The sequence below is a fragment of the Anolis sagrei genome, chromosome 4, assembly GCF_037176765.1.
Source record: "Anolis sagrei isolate rAnoSag1 chromosome 4, rAnoSag1.mat, whole genome shotgun sequence".
Lineage (NCBI taxonomy): Eukaryota > Metazoa > Chordata > Lepidosauria > Squamata > Dactyloidae > Anolis > Anolis sagrei.
Window position 1 is genome coordinate 166,130,631 of NC_090024.1, and position 19,762 is coordinate 166,150,392.

Sequence of the window (19,762 nt, forward strand, 5' to 3'; positions counted from 1 at the left end):
GTGTTCAGTTTTGGGTTTCTAATTTTACAACATGATCCTATATTAAGTCTCTCTTAATTCAATGAGACCAACTCCCAAAAAAGTATGCTTAACAATTTTAAACGTTGATTACATAAGATATCATTGCCAACCTAAGCAAAAAATATGACAGGACCAAGAACAAACATGTTTCTAATGCTAAACTACAGAAGATATTTCACAAGAGAAGCGACACCAAAATGTCATATAGTTGTTACGTAAAACTAATGCAATGACAGTAACTTAATTAATGAGCTGTTGACAAACAGGGAAATGTTTTTTCTACACAGAGATGAATTTCTATAGGTGTTAAAGCTAAGGTAAAAATGTTTTTCGGGAATTGAGACTTTCATAAATTTTTCTGGAGGAATATGAACAATTCTCTCTTTCCTGTTGTAACCCTGCTTTTAGGCATCCCAAAAAATTCCTCCAGAAATCTTAGGAATGTAGGAGGAATGGGAAGGAAAGAAAAGTTTATGGAGTAAATTAGCATCACAGTGGATTTAGGCCACTGGTTTACAAAGTAGTTCATTAAAACATTAATTACAACATTTCCAAGAGAAATTTGCTTTTAGATCTGTTTAACCTTTGTTCCAAATGGACCAAGATGAAGAACTCTTTAAAAAACCAGTATGTCTTATTTTGTGCCAGTTTTTTTTTGCCAAAAGAAGATAAAACTTTACAGCTGAAAACTAAGGATCACAATTATAATGAAAACAAGATTGTTATTCTTTATTCTAAACTTAGTTCTGCTACAGTATCAATGATAAATTTAAATAAATGTTTATTTCTAAATAAACTAAATAAATAGCTCTAAATAAAGTTCATTGAAAACTAATTTTGCTGCATTCGCTCTAAATATATGTGCCCCCCCCCCCAGTTAATACAATCAGCTGTTTTGGCTTCTGATCTCACATTTTTCACAAGTTCTTTGCATTATCGCCCTATTCTTCAGTTTGGCAAGTGAGGTATTGTATTTTTATACACTGACCAATTTTGTGTATATTTTCTGTAGAAGTTGGGAGGAATCTGAAACAGGAAGAAAAATCATTCTAAAGAACATGTTTTAATTGAAAATATCTTTCGTTTTATACAAATGTATATGCTTGATAAGATTTCTTAGATGTTGTATGCCAAGTCATTTCCAATGTTTGAGCCCCCTAAGGTGAACTTATCAGAGCTTTTTGGGGCAGAATGTGAATGAATCACCCAAGGTTACCCAGTGGATTTCCATGTTCAAGCAGGAATCCAGAGTTACATCCCAACATTCAAACCACTACATTATGCTGGCTCTCAATACTATCTATCCATCCTGTCTTAAATATTTAAAATTAGTCTGAAGTAATATACTTATTTTAATTTTAAATGTCTTTCATGATATAGAAATTCATAACCTTGACAACTGTCAATAGGCTTTGTATTTTAATCCATTGGGAGCCAATACATTGAGTACTTAGTGCTCTTCTACAACAAACCAACTGAATGTCTTTTTTCTGATCTAGAATTTATGTTTTGACCAACCTTATATAGACTAAAACTGACATTCCTAACAGCTTTGTGCAGATTTGGAACCAATCAACAAACACTTCCCAGAAACTCCTGACTTTGGCTTACTTTAAATGAAAGTTAGTGAAACTATGGTTCCTCCTTTCTTTTCAGGCAGCCCATACCATGCCTCTGCTGCCCAGCTGCTGTTGTGGTTGTTGCTTCTTTTTTTTTTCTTTTTTTTTTCTTGGGGGGGGGGTACTATCTAAGATGCTTTTTTCAGATCTGCTTTATTTTTTGTTTCCTATCAAAAGCATTGCATAAATTAGTATAAAACTGATAAAAATAGAAGGAGCGCAGATGGCTAAATATCTTTTGACCAAAAACGGGCAACAGCAATCGCACTGTCTGTAGCCTCCAACAATTCTTCCTCTGTACATGAGGCAGGGCATAGTGGACAAGCATACAGAAGCAGAGTTGTCTGTTCTGCTCCACAGTCACATAAGGTGTGGAATTCTTTTAGGTAGTTGTCTTCTGATCTGCCCAGTCCACTTCTGAGTCTATTCAGGGACTTCCAAGTTGCCCATTCTTGGTTTGCCCCTGGAGGAAGACCCTCGCAGGGGGGCCTCCAGTTGGGATTTCCTGGTTTAGCTGCTCAGAGGGATACCCTTGCTATTGCTGAGGGAGCGCCAAGAGGAGTGGTAGTTCTTATAAAGCTTTTCCTTGATTTGAGTCTACTTGGAGGAGGCTGGTAGCCATGTAGTGGATGGCTTTCAGTGTTCACCCTTATTCCTCTCACATTTAGCAGCAACTTCCTGTCTCACATCGGGGGGGGGGGGATGCCAACTAGCTTGTAGAATGTATCAAACAGGTGTAGATCTCCTGATGTCACTGTTTTGCCTAAATCCATTCTCATTTTTGCTAAAAAAAATAAGCATGGGGTGATATAGCTCTAAAATAGGGTAGGAGAGAGTCCTAACTGCTTAGTGATGCCAAACATGGTTCGGTGCCACTGGACAGCCACCTTTACTGCCCCATCTCATTCTTCATGCTGTGGCAATCTCCAGCCATGACAAGTGTCCTACTGGTTTACTGTCACCTGTAGTGATATCCGCAGGGTGATGGGGTGATAAGTGAGGGGGGAAAGGAGTCACCTCCTCTTCTACCCCCTCCTTTCCTAGAGTGCCCTGTCATGGCAGGCAATGGTTGACTGGTAGGATCCTTATTGCAGACACAAAATGGAGGATGGAAGGGGAGTGTAAGTGTCATCTAGTGTCCTCTGGAATACACAGGATGGGAATGAGAATGGTTATAGCCAGTTCTATTATGGAAATGGCCCGACTGTTAAATGGGCCCAAAGTTGGGGGATACTCCAAATACTGGCCCATAATTTGGACTATCCCCCAACTTTGTTGAACAAGGACAAGGCTGTGTTAATGTGGCCTTGCCCTGTGTTACCTGGGATCAGCTCCATGCAACATTTGCCTGTCACATAGGTGATCCAGGATTCTTCCAAATTAAGTGTTCACTATAGATGTGCCCATGAATTGCATATTCAGACACTTGCTTTGCATCATCAAAATGTAGCTGCGTATATTATCTGTACTACAGTATACACTCATGTGCTTCGCTTCCACGATCAGATGGAATCTGGTGCCTTTCGGGTATTTAGCCAGAGGAAAGCAATTTAGATAAAGTTTGAGCTTTGACCATACTCAGGCAGCATTGACAAGAAAAATGAAAACATCTTAGCAGTGAACTCCTTTTTTGGTAACACTCCTTACAGTCCTATTTGCACAAGGAATATACATGTCCTCAAATTACTTTCGAGCTTAAAGCAGCAACCTGCTCACTCCACCAGAAAACCCTTGAAGTATATTACGTTTGAATCTGTTTTTAACAATTAATTCTGCGCTTCCTCTTTAAAGAGTATAGCTTAGCTGTTAACCATCAATAGACTAAAGTTATAAAACCTACTGAAACTCTCCTAAAGAAACTGGACATATTGAAGTTAATACACACACACACACAATAACATACAGAAATAAATGTAAATCTTCCAGAACAATAACATTGCAACTATAGTATCGAGAGACTGCGTACAGATTGTAACCACTTGCCTTTTGATTTCAGATTTGTAAATAAAAAACAAGGGACTTTAACATTCGTTTTTAAAGTGTAAATACTACTGAACAGAGATAACAACCTAGTCCACAGATGATATTTGCACTCAAATGAGTTTTTCTCTTTGATAATTCCCAAGTGTTTATTTACATCAGGCATTTGAGAGTTCTGGAACATATTTCCATTATGTTTGAAGCCTCCTTGTGCTCCCCCCCCCAAAGGTTCAAAAAAGTTTGCAAAAAGACTCAAAATGTATTTATTTACTATATTTATATACTGTCTTACTCACACCGGGGGGGAGGGGGGAGGGCTCAAGGTGGTTTAAAGCACACTAATGGCAAAAATTCGATGCCATTAGTATGTTGCAATCTAGGGGCCCAGAAAGGTCCAAAACGTAGTAAAAATTGCCCTATTTCCCCTAGACCAGTGGTTCTCAACCTGTGGGTCCCAGGGGGTTTGGCCTACAACTCCCAGGAATTCCAGCCAGTTTACCTACTATTAGGATTTCTGGGAGTTGAAGGCCAAAACATCTGGGGACCCACAGGTTGGGAACAACTGCCCTAGAGAATATTTTTAGACATAGTGAGGGCGCAGTTCTCCAAGGTCTTGGGGGGGGGGGCTAATGACCCCCAGTCTTATACAAGCCGCAAGTTTAAAAGTGCCTATCTTTCTATGGCCATCTCAAAATAAGCCAGAAGAATTGGCACAATGTCTGTAAGAGCTATGTGATGGGCCATTTTCCACTTAATTGAGATGCCAACTTTTTCATCTTTCTATTTGGTAGTTAATGAACGTGTTCTGCTCATCATCCAGTTGTATTATGCCATCCATAAACTAAGTTAGCAATAGTCATTCGTCTGCTAAGAGGGGCAAATGCAAAAAAGTACACAGTGCATTTGATGTTATCTTGCTCTTCAGTATTTTTTTCCATCAGAGCCAACTAGTTCTTTTCTGGCCGAACCTTTAAAGACAATTTCAAACTAAAATGAGGTGCAAGGCTGCAAATGGATGTTTCCTAAAATGGGAGATGAAAACTAAGAGGGAGCAAAACATTGTGTAGGCAGAGCAACAAATGTAAAATGATTTACTTTCTTTAAAAATTACTTATTTCAGCAGAGTCCCTTATAACTATTTCCTAGTTCTCTAGTGACCAGCCACTCCAAAGTTCACCATGTATAGTCCTTTATCAACTGCTGACAGTAAATCTAGATCCCATCTAACAATTTCAGCATGAAGATCCTGGATATGATTGATAATTTGCATCCAAGTTCTATCAACCTAAAGTACATGGTATATTTCTCCTACAACATTTCTATTCTGAGATACCCATGAAGGGTTGCTTTAAAATCTGTTATGCAGGTGTAGAAATTAAATTAAGTTTTAACACATTTTTTCTCACAGTTTTAAATTACTGTCAAACTTTTAGTTATTGTATTGTCGAAGGCTTTCATGGCCTGAGTCACTGAGTTGTTGTAGGTTTTTTAGGGCTATATGGCCATGTTCTTGAGGCATTCTCTCCTGACATTTCACCTGCATCTATGGCAAGCATCCTCAGCGGTTGTGAGGTCTGTTGGAACTAGGAAAATTGGGTTTATATATCTGTGGACTGTCCAGAGTGAGACAAAGAACTCTTGTCTGTTGGAGGTAGGTGTGAATGTTTCAACTGACCACCTTGATTAGCATTTGATGCCGTGGGAGTTTTTTGGTGTGGCTTGTTAGTGCCTGAGGGAATCTTTGGTTGAGAGGTGATTAGCTGTCCCTGATTGTTTCCTCTCTGTTGTTTTGCTGTTGTAATTTTAGAGGTTTTTTTAATATTGGTAGCCAGATTTTGTTCATTTTCATGGTTTCCTCGTTTCTGTTGAAATTGTCCACATGCTTGTGGATTTCAATGGCTTTCCTGTGTAGTCTGACATGGTGGTTGTTTGAGTGATCCAGCATTTCTGTGTTCTCAAATAATATGCTGTGCCCAGGTTGGTTCATCAGGTGCTCTGCTATGGCTGACTCCTCTAGCTGAAGTAGTCTGCCGTGCCTTTCATGTTCCTTGATGCGTGTCTGGGCGCTGCGTTTGGTGGTCCCCATGAAAACGAACACAATCTGGCTACAAGTTTTATAAACTCTAAAATCAGAAGAGTAAACAACATTCAGTAAACAACACTCTGAAAAGAGGGGAATTCCAGACAGGAAACAATCAGGGCCAGCTAACACCTTCCAACAAAGGATTGCCACAGGAAGGAAGCAGCCAGGCTTTGAATGCGAATCAAGCTGGCCAATTGCAACAATAACACTTGCCTCCAACAGACAAAGAGTTCTTTCTCCCACCCTGGACATTCCACAGATATATAAACCCCACTTGGTCAGTTTCCAACAGACCTCACAATCTTTGAGGAGGCCTGTCATAGACATGGGTGAAATGTCAGGAGAGAATGCTTCTGGAACCTGGCCTATACAGCCCAGAAAACTCACAGCAACCCAAGTTTTAACAGTTTCACTTTTAATATCCAAAGAGGTCACCCAATGGAATTCCATGGCAAAGTGCGAATTCAGACCCTGAATCATCTCCAGAGTCATACAATCCATCACTCATCTGCACCATGCTAGCTCTCTATTTGTCAAATATAACACTAACACTAGAGATGGATCTTCTCTACTCCACCATAATCTAGTTTAAACTCCTTCCCCCTTTTCCAATAATCAGACTCACTAGGGCACATGGGAATCTGAGTCCCAAAACATGAAAGGAAGGAGTACAGCCCACTTTATAACTTTTACCAGTAAAAATTTTCTGTCCTAAATTCTGAAATCTCCCATTTTTAGAACTTCCTTTAAAACAGGCATGGGGAACCTTCGGCCCTCCAGGTGTGGTGGACTTCAACTCCCACAATTCCTTGAGGCCAAGGTAAGCCTTTGGGGCGAATGCCGAGCCTCAAGGAATTGTGGGAGTTGAAGTCCACCACACCTGGAGGGCCGAAGGTTCCTGACCCCTGCTTTAAAAGTTCTGTCTACACTCCCCCCCTCCTTAGAAGGGGGGAGCATCTTATGGGGGATGGTCTCTAAGTTCAGGGTTCCACACTTTAAGTTTTAACAGTGATATTCCATTATCTATGTAAATGCTAACTCGGCCAAATGTATGGACTCCTTCACAACTAAATTCAGGGTGTCGTCCATCTCCCCCCAAATATCTACATTTATAAGGGCTTATAATTCAAGGGGGGTTGCAGCCCCCTCCACAAATGTATATAACCTTAACAAAATTAAAGATTCCAATAATAGAGAGAAATACCACAAAATTGTACGAGGCTTGAAACTCTGTGCCTTGTGAGCTGTACAAGGAGTGCCTAACTTTAAAACTGCAATTTAAGATGCAATTTGTAACTCTGATTAAATCACGAGACTTGTGAGAAAACCAGGCTATTCAAAAGACTGGCTGTGGAAATGGTATAATAAATGTGTTTGTTCAGCCTTCAGATAATCACCATAGCTACTATTAGCTATTAAAGAATGTATACAATGAGGCAGCATTGTGTTGGTCTAGGATCCAAGAGAAATCCCCACCAGGTCACTGAAATCCACTGGGTGACTTTAGGAAAGTCACACTCTCTCAGCCTCAGAGGAAGGAAGGGCCAAATTCCTTCTGAACAAATCTTGCCAAGAAAACCTCATGATCTAAAGTTGTCACAAGTCAGTAATGACATGATAACACACAACAACCTCTTGCAGGCTGAAGTATTTCATATTCAGAAATCTGAAATGACCCAAAATGGTCCAAATGGGTGGCTGAAGCTGAAGGCATTAACGGTATTATTTTAAATTTAAAATATTATGGATAAAACTACCTTCAAGATATGTGCCTCATTTATGAAACAGAAATTAATGTTATGTTTAGACTTGAGTCCCATCTCGTAGGTATCTCATTATGGAGGTGTATTCCAAAACTGGAAATCTAAAACGCTCCTGCTCCCAACCATGAATGATTTATGCCCTTCTCACTCTTTTGTATTATTTTAAAGGGACCAATTTTCAATCTGATGTACACAGGGCATTTTGCCTGGCACTTGATTTTTTTTTACAACTTTTATGCAGGAAAGAGTATAGAATAAATATGATTATTAGAAGCATTTTGTTTGTTCCTCCTGCAGTTTAACATGTTGTTATCCAAATGCTTCCATATTTGTCCACAACAATTGGATTCACAAACAATGAAAACTCAACTTCTCTTCCTTACCTGCCTTTCTCTATAGAGTGAGACTCAGAATTTATCCAAGTCTTCTCCACATTCTTTTAATTGGCCAACTGGTCCCCATGTCACTCTCAGAGCTAAAAGAGAGAGACCAAGTCCTCTCCTCTGTCTTTTAAGCCCACTTGATCACAACTAAGTGTGTAGGACCCTGAATTTATCCAAGTCCTCTTCTCAGGCCCCTTCCACACAGCTGAATAAAATCTCACATTATCTGCTTCAAAGTGGAATATATGGCAGTGTGGACTCACATAACCCAGTTCAAAGAAGATATTGTGGGATTTTCTGCCTTGATATTCTGGGTTATATGGCTGTGTGGAAGGTCTTTTTAACGCAATTGGTCCCTATGTCACCATCAGAAGTGAAAGTGTGGGACCTTGACAAAGTCCTCTCCCCAGTCTTTTAAGCTCTATAGGCCCCTTTGTCACCCTGACACCTAAAAGTGAGGGATATTGGACTCTGGGCCCTTCTACACAGCCATATAACCCAGAATATCAAATCAGAAAATCCCAGATAACTGGATTATCTGAGTCCACACTGCCATATATTCCAGTTCAAAGCAGAAAATGTGGGATTGTATTCCGCTGTGTGGAAGGAGCCCTAGTAAAGTTCTCTCATTGGTCTTTTAGGGTTTTTCTGATTTGATATTCTGGGTTATACGGCTGTGTAGAAGAGCCCAGAGTCCACACTGCCATATAATCCAGTACAATGTGGATTTTATACAGCTGTGTGGAAGAGGCCTGTGTTACTGTGAGAGTTGCAAGTGTGGGCTCTTGTGCTCAGCTAAGTTCTCTCCCCATTTTTTACAAGATCCCTGTGTCACCCTCACAACTGAAAGTGTGGAATCCTGAACTTAGGCCACTTGTCTCCTCAGTTTTTTAAGTTCAAATGATCCTATATCACCCACACACCTAAACATGTGGGACCCTGAAAATAGACAACTCCTCATAGGCCCCTTCCACACAACTAAATAAAATTATCTAATTTGAACTGGAATATATGACAGTGTGGACTCAGATAACCCAGTTCCAAAGCAGATAATATGGGTTATTCTGCCTTGATATGGCTGTGTGGAAGGGCCCCCAGTCTTTTAAGCTCTGTCACCCTCAGCCAAGTTCTCTTTCCATGGTCCCTGTATCACCCTCACAACTAAAAGTGTGGGACCCTGAACTTGGTCAAGTCCTCTTCTGGGTGTTTGAAGCGGAAGGGCTCTCGACGAAAAGTGTGGGACTTTGGGCCCAGGCGAGTTCTCCCCCCAGTCTTGGAGGGCCAGTTGTTCCCTCAGCCTTGGCCTCCCGGGGGCCACGCGCCCACCTCCCTCCCTCTTGCACGCGCCCTCCCTCCCTCCCGGGGCAAATGCGCGCGCGACCCACCTGGCTGCTGCTCTCGGCGGGCAGGTTCCGGAGCAGGACCTTGCGCCTGTTGCTCAGCTCCCGATGCATCCCTCGCAGGCGCCGGGAGACCTCCTCCGGGGACAGCAGGGGCTCCCCCGCTTGCGCCCCAACCCGCCCCGTTGCCGCCGCTGCCGACATCGCCATTTTGCCGGCCCGGAGGCGAGGGCGCTCTCTCTTTCTCTCTCGCCGCCCGAAGGAGGGAATGGGGCCAGAAAGAGAGAAAGAGAGAGAGAAAGGGAAAGAGAGGGAGAGGAGGGAGGAAGCCCTCGCCCGCCCCCTTCCCTCTTCCTCTCCCTCCCTCCCTCGCCCACACCTCTCCTCCGCAGCAGAGGGAAGGCAATTCGACACCACTCGGAATGGCCACGGCTCGAGGCTATCGAATTGGAGGAAAGTTTGCACTTTTACCAGTTCCCTCCCCAAACGGGCGGCGTTTTCATGGCGTGGAATAGTCTGCATCCCAGAGGCGCCCAAAGCATCAAGCGGGGCGCATTCGCTTCGCCTTCGGGTCTCTCCAGCCGACTTTGAAGCGGCTTTGTAGTTTCCTTAGGCAACGCCAACTCAACAATGGCTTTTCCCCAGTTTCCTTCTGAAATATATGTTTGCTGGCGGTCTCCCATCCAATTACTAACCAGGGCTGACCCTGCCTCTTAGGCAGCACACGCTACACCAGGCGTGAGCAAACTTGGGCCCCCCAGGTGTTTTGGACTGCAACTTCCACAATTCCGGCTGTTATGAATTGTGGGAGTTGAAGTCCAAAACGCCTGGAGGGCCCAAGTTTGCCCATGTTTGGTCTACACTACAAAGTTAACTCAATTTCAAATATTATTCTCCTGACGGGCTATAGGGCCTCTAGAACATGGCCCTATAGCCCGAAAAAACCCCACAAGAACCTAGTGATTCCAGCCATGAAAGCCTTCGACAATACACAATAATATTATAATTATAATAATAAAGAGAAACAGCTGGAAAGGCTGACGCAATATGAGGATTTAAACATTGAACTGCAAAGACTGGCACAAACCAGTCAAGGCGGTCCCAGTGGTGATCAGCATACTGGGTGCAGTGCCTAAAGACCTTGGCCTGCACTTAAACACAATCGGTGCTGACAGGATTACCATCTGCAGGTTGCAAAAGGCCACCTTAACTGGGATCTGCACGCATTATTCGCGGATGCATCACACAGTCCTAGACACTTGGGAAGTGTCCAACGTGTGATCCGATACAACAGCCAGCAGAGTGATCTTGTTTGCTGTGGACTCATCTTGTGTTTCTATTATTATTATTATTATTATTATTATTATTATTATTATTATTATTTATAACTCACCCTCTCTTCCCGAAGGCTTATCTGTCTTGATATTCTGGATTATAAGTCTGTGTGGAAAGGCCCTTCCTTTTCTGATTATTTATTTTATTTATCCTGCTGGAAATGAATTGAGAATCCAGCTATGATGTATAGAAAAACCACAAACAAAGTTAAAAACTTGGTGTTCTATTAAATGTCCTTTGACCAGAAGCTGGCCTCTTGGACTGTCCCTGGCGTCGCTGTGCATGTGGCAGGGCTCAGGCTGCATTGTAGTAGGTGGTCTGTGGTTTGCTCTTCTCCACACTTGCATCTCGTGGACTCCACATAGTGGCCCCCTTTCTTGAGGTTGGCCCTGCATCTCATCGTGCCAGAGCACAGTCTGTTCAGCACCTTCCAAGTCACTCAGTCTACTGTGTGCCCAGGAGGGAGTTTTGCATTTGGTCTCAGCCACTAATTGAGATTCCGAGTTTTAGCCTGCCACTTTTGGACTCCTACTTGCTGAGGTGTTCCTGTGAGTATCTCTGTAGACATTAAAAAGCTATTTCTTGATTTAAGGCATTAGCATGCTGACTGATATCCAAACAGAGGTTGGGCTGGAGATGTCAATGCCTTGATCCTTTCATTGGCTGCTACTTCCCAACAGATGTCAGGTGGTGTGATACTGGCTAAACGGTATAATTTATCCAATGGTGTAGGGCAGTGGTTCTCAACCTTCCTCATGCTGTTACCCCCTAATACAATTCTGCATGTTGTGGTGACCCCCAACCATAAAATTATTTTCCTTCCTACTTCATAAGTGGCATTTTGCTACTGTTATCAATCGTAATGTAACTATCTGATATGCAGGATGTGTTTTCATTAACTGGACCAAATTTGGCACAAATATCCAATATGCCTCAATTTGAATACTGGTGGAGTTTGGGGAAAATAGACCTTGATATTTTGGGAGTTGCAGTTGCTGGGATTTATAGTTCACCTGCAATCAAAGAGCATTCTGAACCCCACTAACAATAGAATTGAGGCAAACTTCCCACATAGAACCCCCATGACCAACAGAAAATACAGTTTTCTGATGGTCTTCAGTAACCCCTCTGACACTCTCTCGTGACCCCTCCAGGGGTCCCGACCCCCAGGTTGAGAACCACTTGTGTAGGGCATAGATATCCTGTGACAACACATCATGTCTCATTAAGAGCCACATCCACTGTTTTAACGTGATGAGATGTATTCCATACTGGACATGCATATTCAGCAGAAGAGTAGCAGAGCGCAAGGGCAGATGTCTTCACTGTGTCTGGTTGTGATCCCCAGGTTGTTCCAGTCAGCTTTAATAGAATATTGTTTCTAGCACCCACAATTTGCTTGATATTCAGGCAGTGCTTCTTGTAGGTCAGAGCATGGTCGAGTAACTCCCAGGTATTTGAGTGTGCTGCAGTGCTCCAGTGGGATTCCTTCCTCAGAGCTTGAGATGCTTGTCTGTTCTTAAGGTGCAAAGCACATGTCTGTGTTTTAGATGGATTAGGAATCAACTGGTTTTCCCTGTAATAGGCAGTAAGAACACATAAAGCTTCAGAGAGCTTATGTTCAACCATTTCAAAGCTCCCTGCTTGAGCAGTGATGGCATGGTCATCAGCATAGATGAAACTCTCTGTCCCTTCTGACAGTGGCTGGTCATTTGTGTAAATGTTAAACATTGATGGAGCAAGCACGCTTCTCTGAGGCAGTTATGATGATGATGATAACAGTACTACAGTTGTGCTGACCCCTAGTCCCTGCCTGCACACAGATCACTAAGGAGGAGCCCTTTAATTCAAAGGAAGCAGAAGGAAGCAGTGTCCCTCCCCCTAAACAAGCTCAAAAAGAGGAGGCACTCCTTCAAGTAAAAGGGAATGCCACCCCCCCCCCCCAGTTGTATCCTTCAAAAGACACACCACCACGAGGCATCCTCGCAGTTTCAAACAGAAGTTGCTGCTTGCCCTTAAGAACTCCCCCCTTTTCCGTTATTTTATTGCAAAAGAAAGATGTTTCCTGAAATCTGAAGGGATTTTTTTCAGGCAGCTTAACTGCCATAACTTCCGCGGATGACTAGGAACGCATACTCCATCCCAACAGCTTTGTAAAATACAGCTGCATTTGATATAGGCGACTACCGCATTGAGTCGCCTAATCTAGGCTGAAAAATGCGGTATAGAAATAAAGCAAATAAATAAATAAATATAGCAACACAAAACAAATCTGTGTTGGCATCTACGCTGTCTGTCAGATGAATGCAGTTTGATTCCACTTTAACTGCCCTGGCTCAGTGCTATGGAGTCATGGAAGTTGTAGTATTACGAGGTCTTACAAATCCTAGGATTCCATAGCATTGAGCCCTGGCAATTAAAATGGTTTCAAAGTGCATGAATACTACAGTGGAGATGCAGTCATATATTGTAGGGGAAAATAACATTGGTTCAGGAGATAAGGACTGGCCAGTGAAATCCAGTTTTATTTATTACTGTATTTATACCCTGCCCTTCTCACCCCAAAGAGGACTCAGAGTGGCTTACAAGTAGACAACAATTTGATGCCGCATAAACAACAATGTGCATAAAAAATCTACGTTAAAAACCAAAAAGTTAAAAACATCTAAACATTTATGTATCTATTTTGTATCAAAAGCATTGCATACATTAGTATAAAACTGATAAAAATAGAAGGAGCACAAGCGGCTAAATATGTTTTGACCAAAAACGGGCAACAGCGACTGTATTGTCTGTAACCTCAAACAATTCTTCCTCTGTGCATGAGGCAATACATTGTGGACAAGCCTGTTTTGCTCCACAGTCACACTAAGTGGAGAATTCTTTTAGGTTTCTCTAGCCTAGTGGTTCTCAACCTTCCTAATGCCCGACCTCTTAACACTGTTCCTGATGTTGTGGTGACCCCCTAACCATAACATTATTTTCGTTGCTACTTCGTAACTGTAATTTTGCTACTGTTATGAATCGTAATGTAAACATCTGATATGCAAGATGTATTTTCATTCACTGGACCAAATTTGGCATAAATACCCAATATGCCCAAATTTGAATACTGGTGGGGTTGATTTTGTCATTTGGGAGTTTTATAGTTTGCCTACAATCAAAGAGCATTCTGAACTCCACCAATGATGGAATTGAACCAAACTTGGCACACAGAACTCACATGACCAACAGAAAATACTGGAAGAGTTTGGTGGGCATTGACCTTGAGTGTTGGAGTTGTAGTTCACCTACATTCAGAGTGCACTGTGAACACAAACAATGATGGATATGGATACTCAATATGTCCAAATGTGAACACTGGTGGTGTTTGGGGAAAGTAGACATTGACATTTGGGAGTTGTAGTTGCTGGAATTTATAGTTCACTTACAATCAAAGAGCATTCTGTACCCCACCAATGATAGAACTGCCCCCAACTTCTCATACAAAATCCCCATGACCAACATGGGAGTCTTTGGCAACCCCTCTGACACCCCCTCGCACCCTCCCCCAGGGGTCCCGACCCCCCAGGTTGAGAAAGGCTGTTTTAGGTAGTGCCATTTTGCCAGATTGTCTTTTGATCTGTCCACTCCACTTCTGAGTCTATTCAGGGACTTCCAAGTTATCTAAACATTAAATCAATAGTTAAAACCACACAATCCGAAATCATAGTTTTCAACAGATATGGATGAAAATAAGCAAAATAAATGCAGAAAAGGGGAAGGATTTCTGTTTCATTTCTTACTTGTGGGTTGGAATCTAATATAGTGTATCAACAACACATTTTTAGAGTAAGAACAATACAAAACGTAAAGAGATGCACTGATGTGCCGAGATCTTCAGCAGAGCTGTTGGTGAAAGTTAATAACTAAAACGAATGAAAGGAACACCTGTGTAAACAGGATTGTTAGCAGTATTTCCTGGAAAATCGTTATTCACACCGCGGCTCTGATTGCTTTAGTTAAGGGTTGCCAACTCCTTCCTATTGGAATGGCTATAAATAACTTGATTATATTGACCAGGCTCAGAGTAAAATACAGTGGAATCTGTAGCATCCTTAAACAGATTCCTAAATAGGTCCAGAGTTAATTACCCTTCAGTTAATAAAGTTGCAAATTGCAGCTTAGCTGTACTTCTGTATTTTTAATTTCCGCATATTTCATTTCTCTATACATCACCATCAATTAAGACCCACATACATTTGCAGGCTTGCATTCCTTCTGCTAAATGTATTAATGCCGCGTGATTGACTGCATGAGCAAATAAGTAATTAGAGTTTTAAAAGCTATAGCAAATGAACTACAGTAAAGGATGTACGACTGGCCTGATTTGTTGTCAAAGGCTTTCATGGTCGGAATCACTGGGTTGCTGTGAGTTTTCCAGGCTGTATGACCATGTTCCAGAAGCATCATCGCACATCTATGTTTCACCCACATCTATGGCAGGCATCCTCAGAGGTTGTGAGTTCTATTGGAAAGTGAGGTTTATATATTTGTGGAATGCCCAGGGTGGCAGCAGTAAAGCCATTCAATGCTAATCAAGATGGCCAATTGCAACATTCACACTTACTTCAAGCAAACAAGAGTTCTTTCTCCCACTCTGGACATTCTACAGATATATAAACCCCACTTGCCTAGTTTCTAACAGACCTCACAGCCCCTGAGGATGCCTGCCATAGATGTGGGTGAAACATCAGGAGAGAATGCTTCTGAAACATGGCCATACAGCCCGGAAAACGAACAGCAACCCACTGGCCTGAATTACTAACCATGGACACAAATAGATCATGTGTTGGTCAGTGTTTATACATATTGCAGAAAATTTGACAAAATGGGGCTTAAACAAAAAGGATGCTTTCTGGTGGGAGGATGCCTGGCACTATCGAAATATATAATATCCTCAATCTATCAAGATTTCTCTCTTTAATCTGTTTTTTTAAAATAAAATAAATATGGGAAAATATGAGAAGGTTAAATGTAACATATCCAGTCACCTCTAACACATACAATTACAATTAATGAGGCCAGGGAGCTTTCAGATGACACCATTATAGCCCTATTATTCTACTTTAGTTGCTATGGCTCATTGCTATGGTATCCTCGGATTTGGAGTGTAGGGTGGATTATTTAGGATCCCCAGCCAGACAGTTCTATTTCCTCACCAAACTACAAATCCCAGGATTCCTTGGTACTTAGTCATGGCTGTTTAAAGGGATTCATAGCAATATACAGGCAGTCCCCGAGTTACAAACATCTGACTTACAAACAACATTTAGTTACAAATGGAGGTGATACAATAGAAAGTGAGAGAAATCCACCCCTCAGAAGGGGAATTCACTCCTGAAAGAAGAGTTTTCATGGGGAAAAGGGTCTCCGCTGAAGCTATATCACCAATCCTTGTTTCCACAACAAACCACATTTTTCAAAGCCCAGTTATCGCAGGGAGAGAAAGTGGGGTGTAATCTTCATGCCACCCCTCTATTCTGCCTTGGTCAGACCACACCTAGAATGCTGTGTTCAATTCTGGGTGCTGCAATTGTTGGCAAGCTGGAATGTGTCCAGAGGAGGGCAATTAAAATGATCAAGGGTCTGGAGAACAAGCCCAACGAGGAGTGGCTTAAAGAGCTGGGCATGTTTAGCCTTCAGAAGGAGACACAATGGCCATGTATAAATATGTGAGGGAAAGTCATAGGGAGAAGGGAACAGGCTTGTTTTCTGCTGCCCTGAAGACTAGAACGTGGAACAATGGCTTCAAACTACAGGAAAGGAGATTCCACCTGAACATTAGGAAGAACATCCTGACTGAGAGCTGTTCAGCAGTGGAACTCTCTGGCCCGGAGTGTGGTGGAGGCTTCTTCTTTGGAGGCTTTTAAACAGAGGCTGGGTGGCCATCTGTCAGGGCTGCTTTGAATGCAATTTTCCTGCTTCTTGGCAGGGGGTTGGACTGGATGGCCCACAAAGTCTCTTCCAATTCTATGATTCTAAGAGCACAGACAGCAAAACAAATGCCACAGGGGTGTTAACCCTTCCCTATGTCATCCAAAGCTTATATATATAGGGGGGGGGGGCTGGGGTTACTTTAAAATGCCCCTGTTTAGACTTACATACAAATTCAGCTTAAGAACAGACCTATAGAGCCTATATTGTTTGTAACTTGGGGACTGCCTGTAATCATGTTGCGTGAAAGGCCCCAGCTGACAGCCCTTTGAAAAGGTCTTGTTTAGAGGCAACCTACTTCCAAACAAGAACAGATGAAAGCATTCTTTTCCGTAAATAAGTCACTGTCAAGACAGGCATACCATCGGCTGTTGTAGTACATCTTGTGCCTGAGCCCAAAATATTTTCTAGTTAACTTTTATAAAGAGACTGCTGCATGTGATAGGCAGAATAGTCGCTTATATAATGTTTTTCTTAACAGATTGCTTAAAATATCTTTGAACATCAGGATGAGTACTCGTTTGGTCTTGTAATGTTGTACAGTATTATGGGAAATAATTTGAACCTCAGCTGGAATACTTAGGTTCAACTTCATCACAGAATTAATGCAACTTGACATCACTTTCAACGCTCTGGTTCAATGCTATGGAATAATTGGAAATAGTTTGGTAGAGTTTCCAATTTCTCTGCCTCCTTTTCCCAAAATTTGTTGCATTCCCCTCCTTCTTGCACCCCTAGTATTTCCTAAAAATCTGCTCCAATTAATTGGAAAATCACACTCTGAAACAATGTTTTGGCACTATGAGAATTAGCAACAGAAGTGGAAGAGAAAGAGAAAATTATAATTCTATTGTGTTGGATACACTTGTACATTGTTGGCGCTTGGCCTATACAATTTTATTACCACAGTTAAGTTTTTGGAACATTTCTGTTTGTGAAGTCTGATGTGATAAGGGTCAAAGAGGAAACTGTACTAGTATTTGTGGCAGATATACATCCTAATTGGGAGGTCCTAGTATTTTAATCTGTTGCATTTTACCACATTTCATCACATAATTCACCACACCCTATTTTGGGGGTCCCAAAATTGTTTATTTGGTGCTGTTTCTTTCACAGTAGTCTCGCCATTTGCAGCTACATGGATAGGTGAATGAGCAGGTGCTCATCCCCTCCTACATATGGGGCTTCCCTTAACTGCCAGCCAAGGGAAGCCCCATAGCTTTTTTTTCACTGCGTAAAGTTGCACTTCTTTTTTTTCAATAAAAAAGAAGAAAGTGAGACTATTATGCGGTGAAATATGCCAGTATTAGTGTATCTGATTTTTTCTCTCTAAATTTACAATCCTACTTTTACCCACACAAAAATTAATTTTGTTAGCATCAGCCCAATTCTCAATCTGTTGAGGTCATCCTGAATCTGGGTTCTTTCTGTTCAGTGTCACCTCCACATCTAACAAGCCTGCCTTGTACACCTTCATCTAATTTGTTTATGACTACAGTGAGCAATACTGGGCCTAGGATAAAATCATATAACATAATTGACAGTTTAAGTGAAATTACTGGATTACAATAGTGAAAGATGAAGGGTATTTCCCTTACCATAAGCATTAAAGGTAAAGAGTAAAGGTTTTCCCCTGACATTAAGTCCAGTTGTGTCCGACACCAAGGGTTGGTGCTTATCTCCATTTCTGAGCCAAAGAGCTGGCATTGTCCGTAGATGCCTCCGGTATGACTGCATGGAGCGCTGTTACCTTCCAGCCAGAATGATACCTATTGATCTACTCACATTTGCATGTTTTTGAACTGATAGGTTGGCAGAAGCTGGGCCTAACAGCAGGAGCTCACGCCACTCTCCAGATTCGAACCTGCGACCTTTTGGTCAACAAATTCAGGAGCTCAGTGCTTTAACCCCCTGTGTCAATGGGGTTAAAGCATTGGACTCTTTAAATAGTCACATCCTACCACCCTATGTGAAACTTGAAGCTGTATGGCAAATCAGAGTCTCTCCTGTTCAAACCTCTATTCTGCTACAAAAATTTTAAAATGAGTTAGTTTTCTTTTGGTAAGCTAAATGAATTAAATGCTTGCACCATTCCTGTTGATGTTGCATGTTTTCTTTTGTCAGCAATATTTTCTGGAGTGTGCAGAGGCTACAAATTAATTTGGAGAAAGACAGAGACAAATAAGTTAGTCCATGCTTTGCATTTCTTGTATTGATTTTTTAAAAAACAGTATACCCCTTCAATGCCCTGAAAACGACCAATGTGATGGAGGCAAATAGGATGCTTCATCGGTAAATAAAACAATTTTACACAACTTTACAATGAGCTTGCCTCCATATCTGGAACATCGAATTTCAGCCTACTATCAGTACGATGGACAAGTGGTCTTCCTCCACATAAAATGGGTCTTTAGATCCCAGAGGAAACATCTATATGCCTAAGTTTTTACTCCATGAGACTGAATTCATGGCTGTTTCCTATAGAGAAGCTGAAAGTCCAAGATCTATTTCAGCACATTGTCACTTGATAAAGGGCCATAAGTCCCTTTTCTGGACAATTGTATACAACACATAATAAACACTTCTCTTTATAAGACATTTAAATGTAATTATATTCCTTTTAAATTCTATCATCAATATAAATTTGTATCCCAGTGTCGAGTCTGGGAAAATGTAACTTATGTTCTTCAACCTTGAAACAGTAACTTGACCTGCTTATCCAGTGTTGATGGATACTTTTCAATTGGTGCAGCCTGAGGATGTGGACAGGATCCTTGGAGAAGTGAGAGTTACCACATGTATTCTAGATCCTTGCCCTTCCTGGCTGATGAAACAGGTCAGAGGCGGACCGGCAGAGTGGGTGAAGGTCTCCTTGGAACAAGGCAAAATTCCAACTTGCCTAAAGGAGGGAGTTGTGAGACCAACATTAAAAAAGACATCCCTGAACCCTTCTATAATGGACAATTCTAGCAAGTGTCCAACCTTCCATTTCTGAGCAAGGTTCTGGAGCATGTGGTGGCCTCCGAACTCCAGAGATTTCTTGATGAAACAGATTATCAAGATCAAATTCAATCTGGTTTCAGGCTTGGTTATGGAATAGAGACAGCTTTTGTCGCCTTGGTGGATGACCTATGAACAGAGTTAGACAGAGGGAGTGTGTCCCTATTGGTTCTCCTGGATCTCTCAGCAGCTTTCAATATAATTGACCATGGTATCCTTCTGGATCATCTTGCTGGGATGGGACTGCGAGGCACTGTCTTAC

The 19,762-nt window shown here is 41.8% G+C and overlaps 1 protein-coding gene across 1 annotated transcript in view; it reads right to left on the reverse strand.

Moving 5' to 3' along the window:
* Positions 1 to 9,548, reverse strand: part of RAVER2 (ribonucleoprotein, PTB binding 2) — a 43,019-nt gene extending 33,471 nt beyond the window's left edge. Inside the window, exon 1 of the mRNA XM_060773670.2 lies at positions 9,235 to 9,548. Coding sequence (XP_060629653.2) covers positions 9,235 to 9,399 — 165 coding nt within the window. The 5' untranslated portion in view covers positions 9,400 to 9,548. The remainder of the gene's footprint in view (positions 1 to 9,234) is intronic.
* Between the last annotated feature and the right edge of the window lie 10,214 nt (positions 9,549 to 19,762).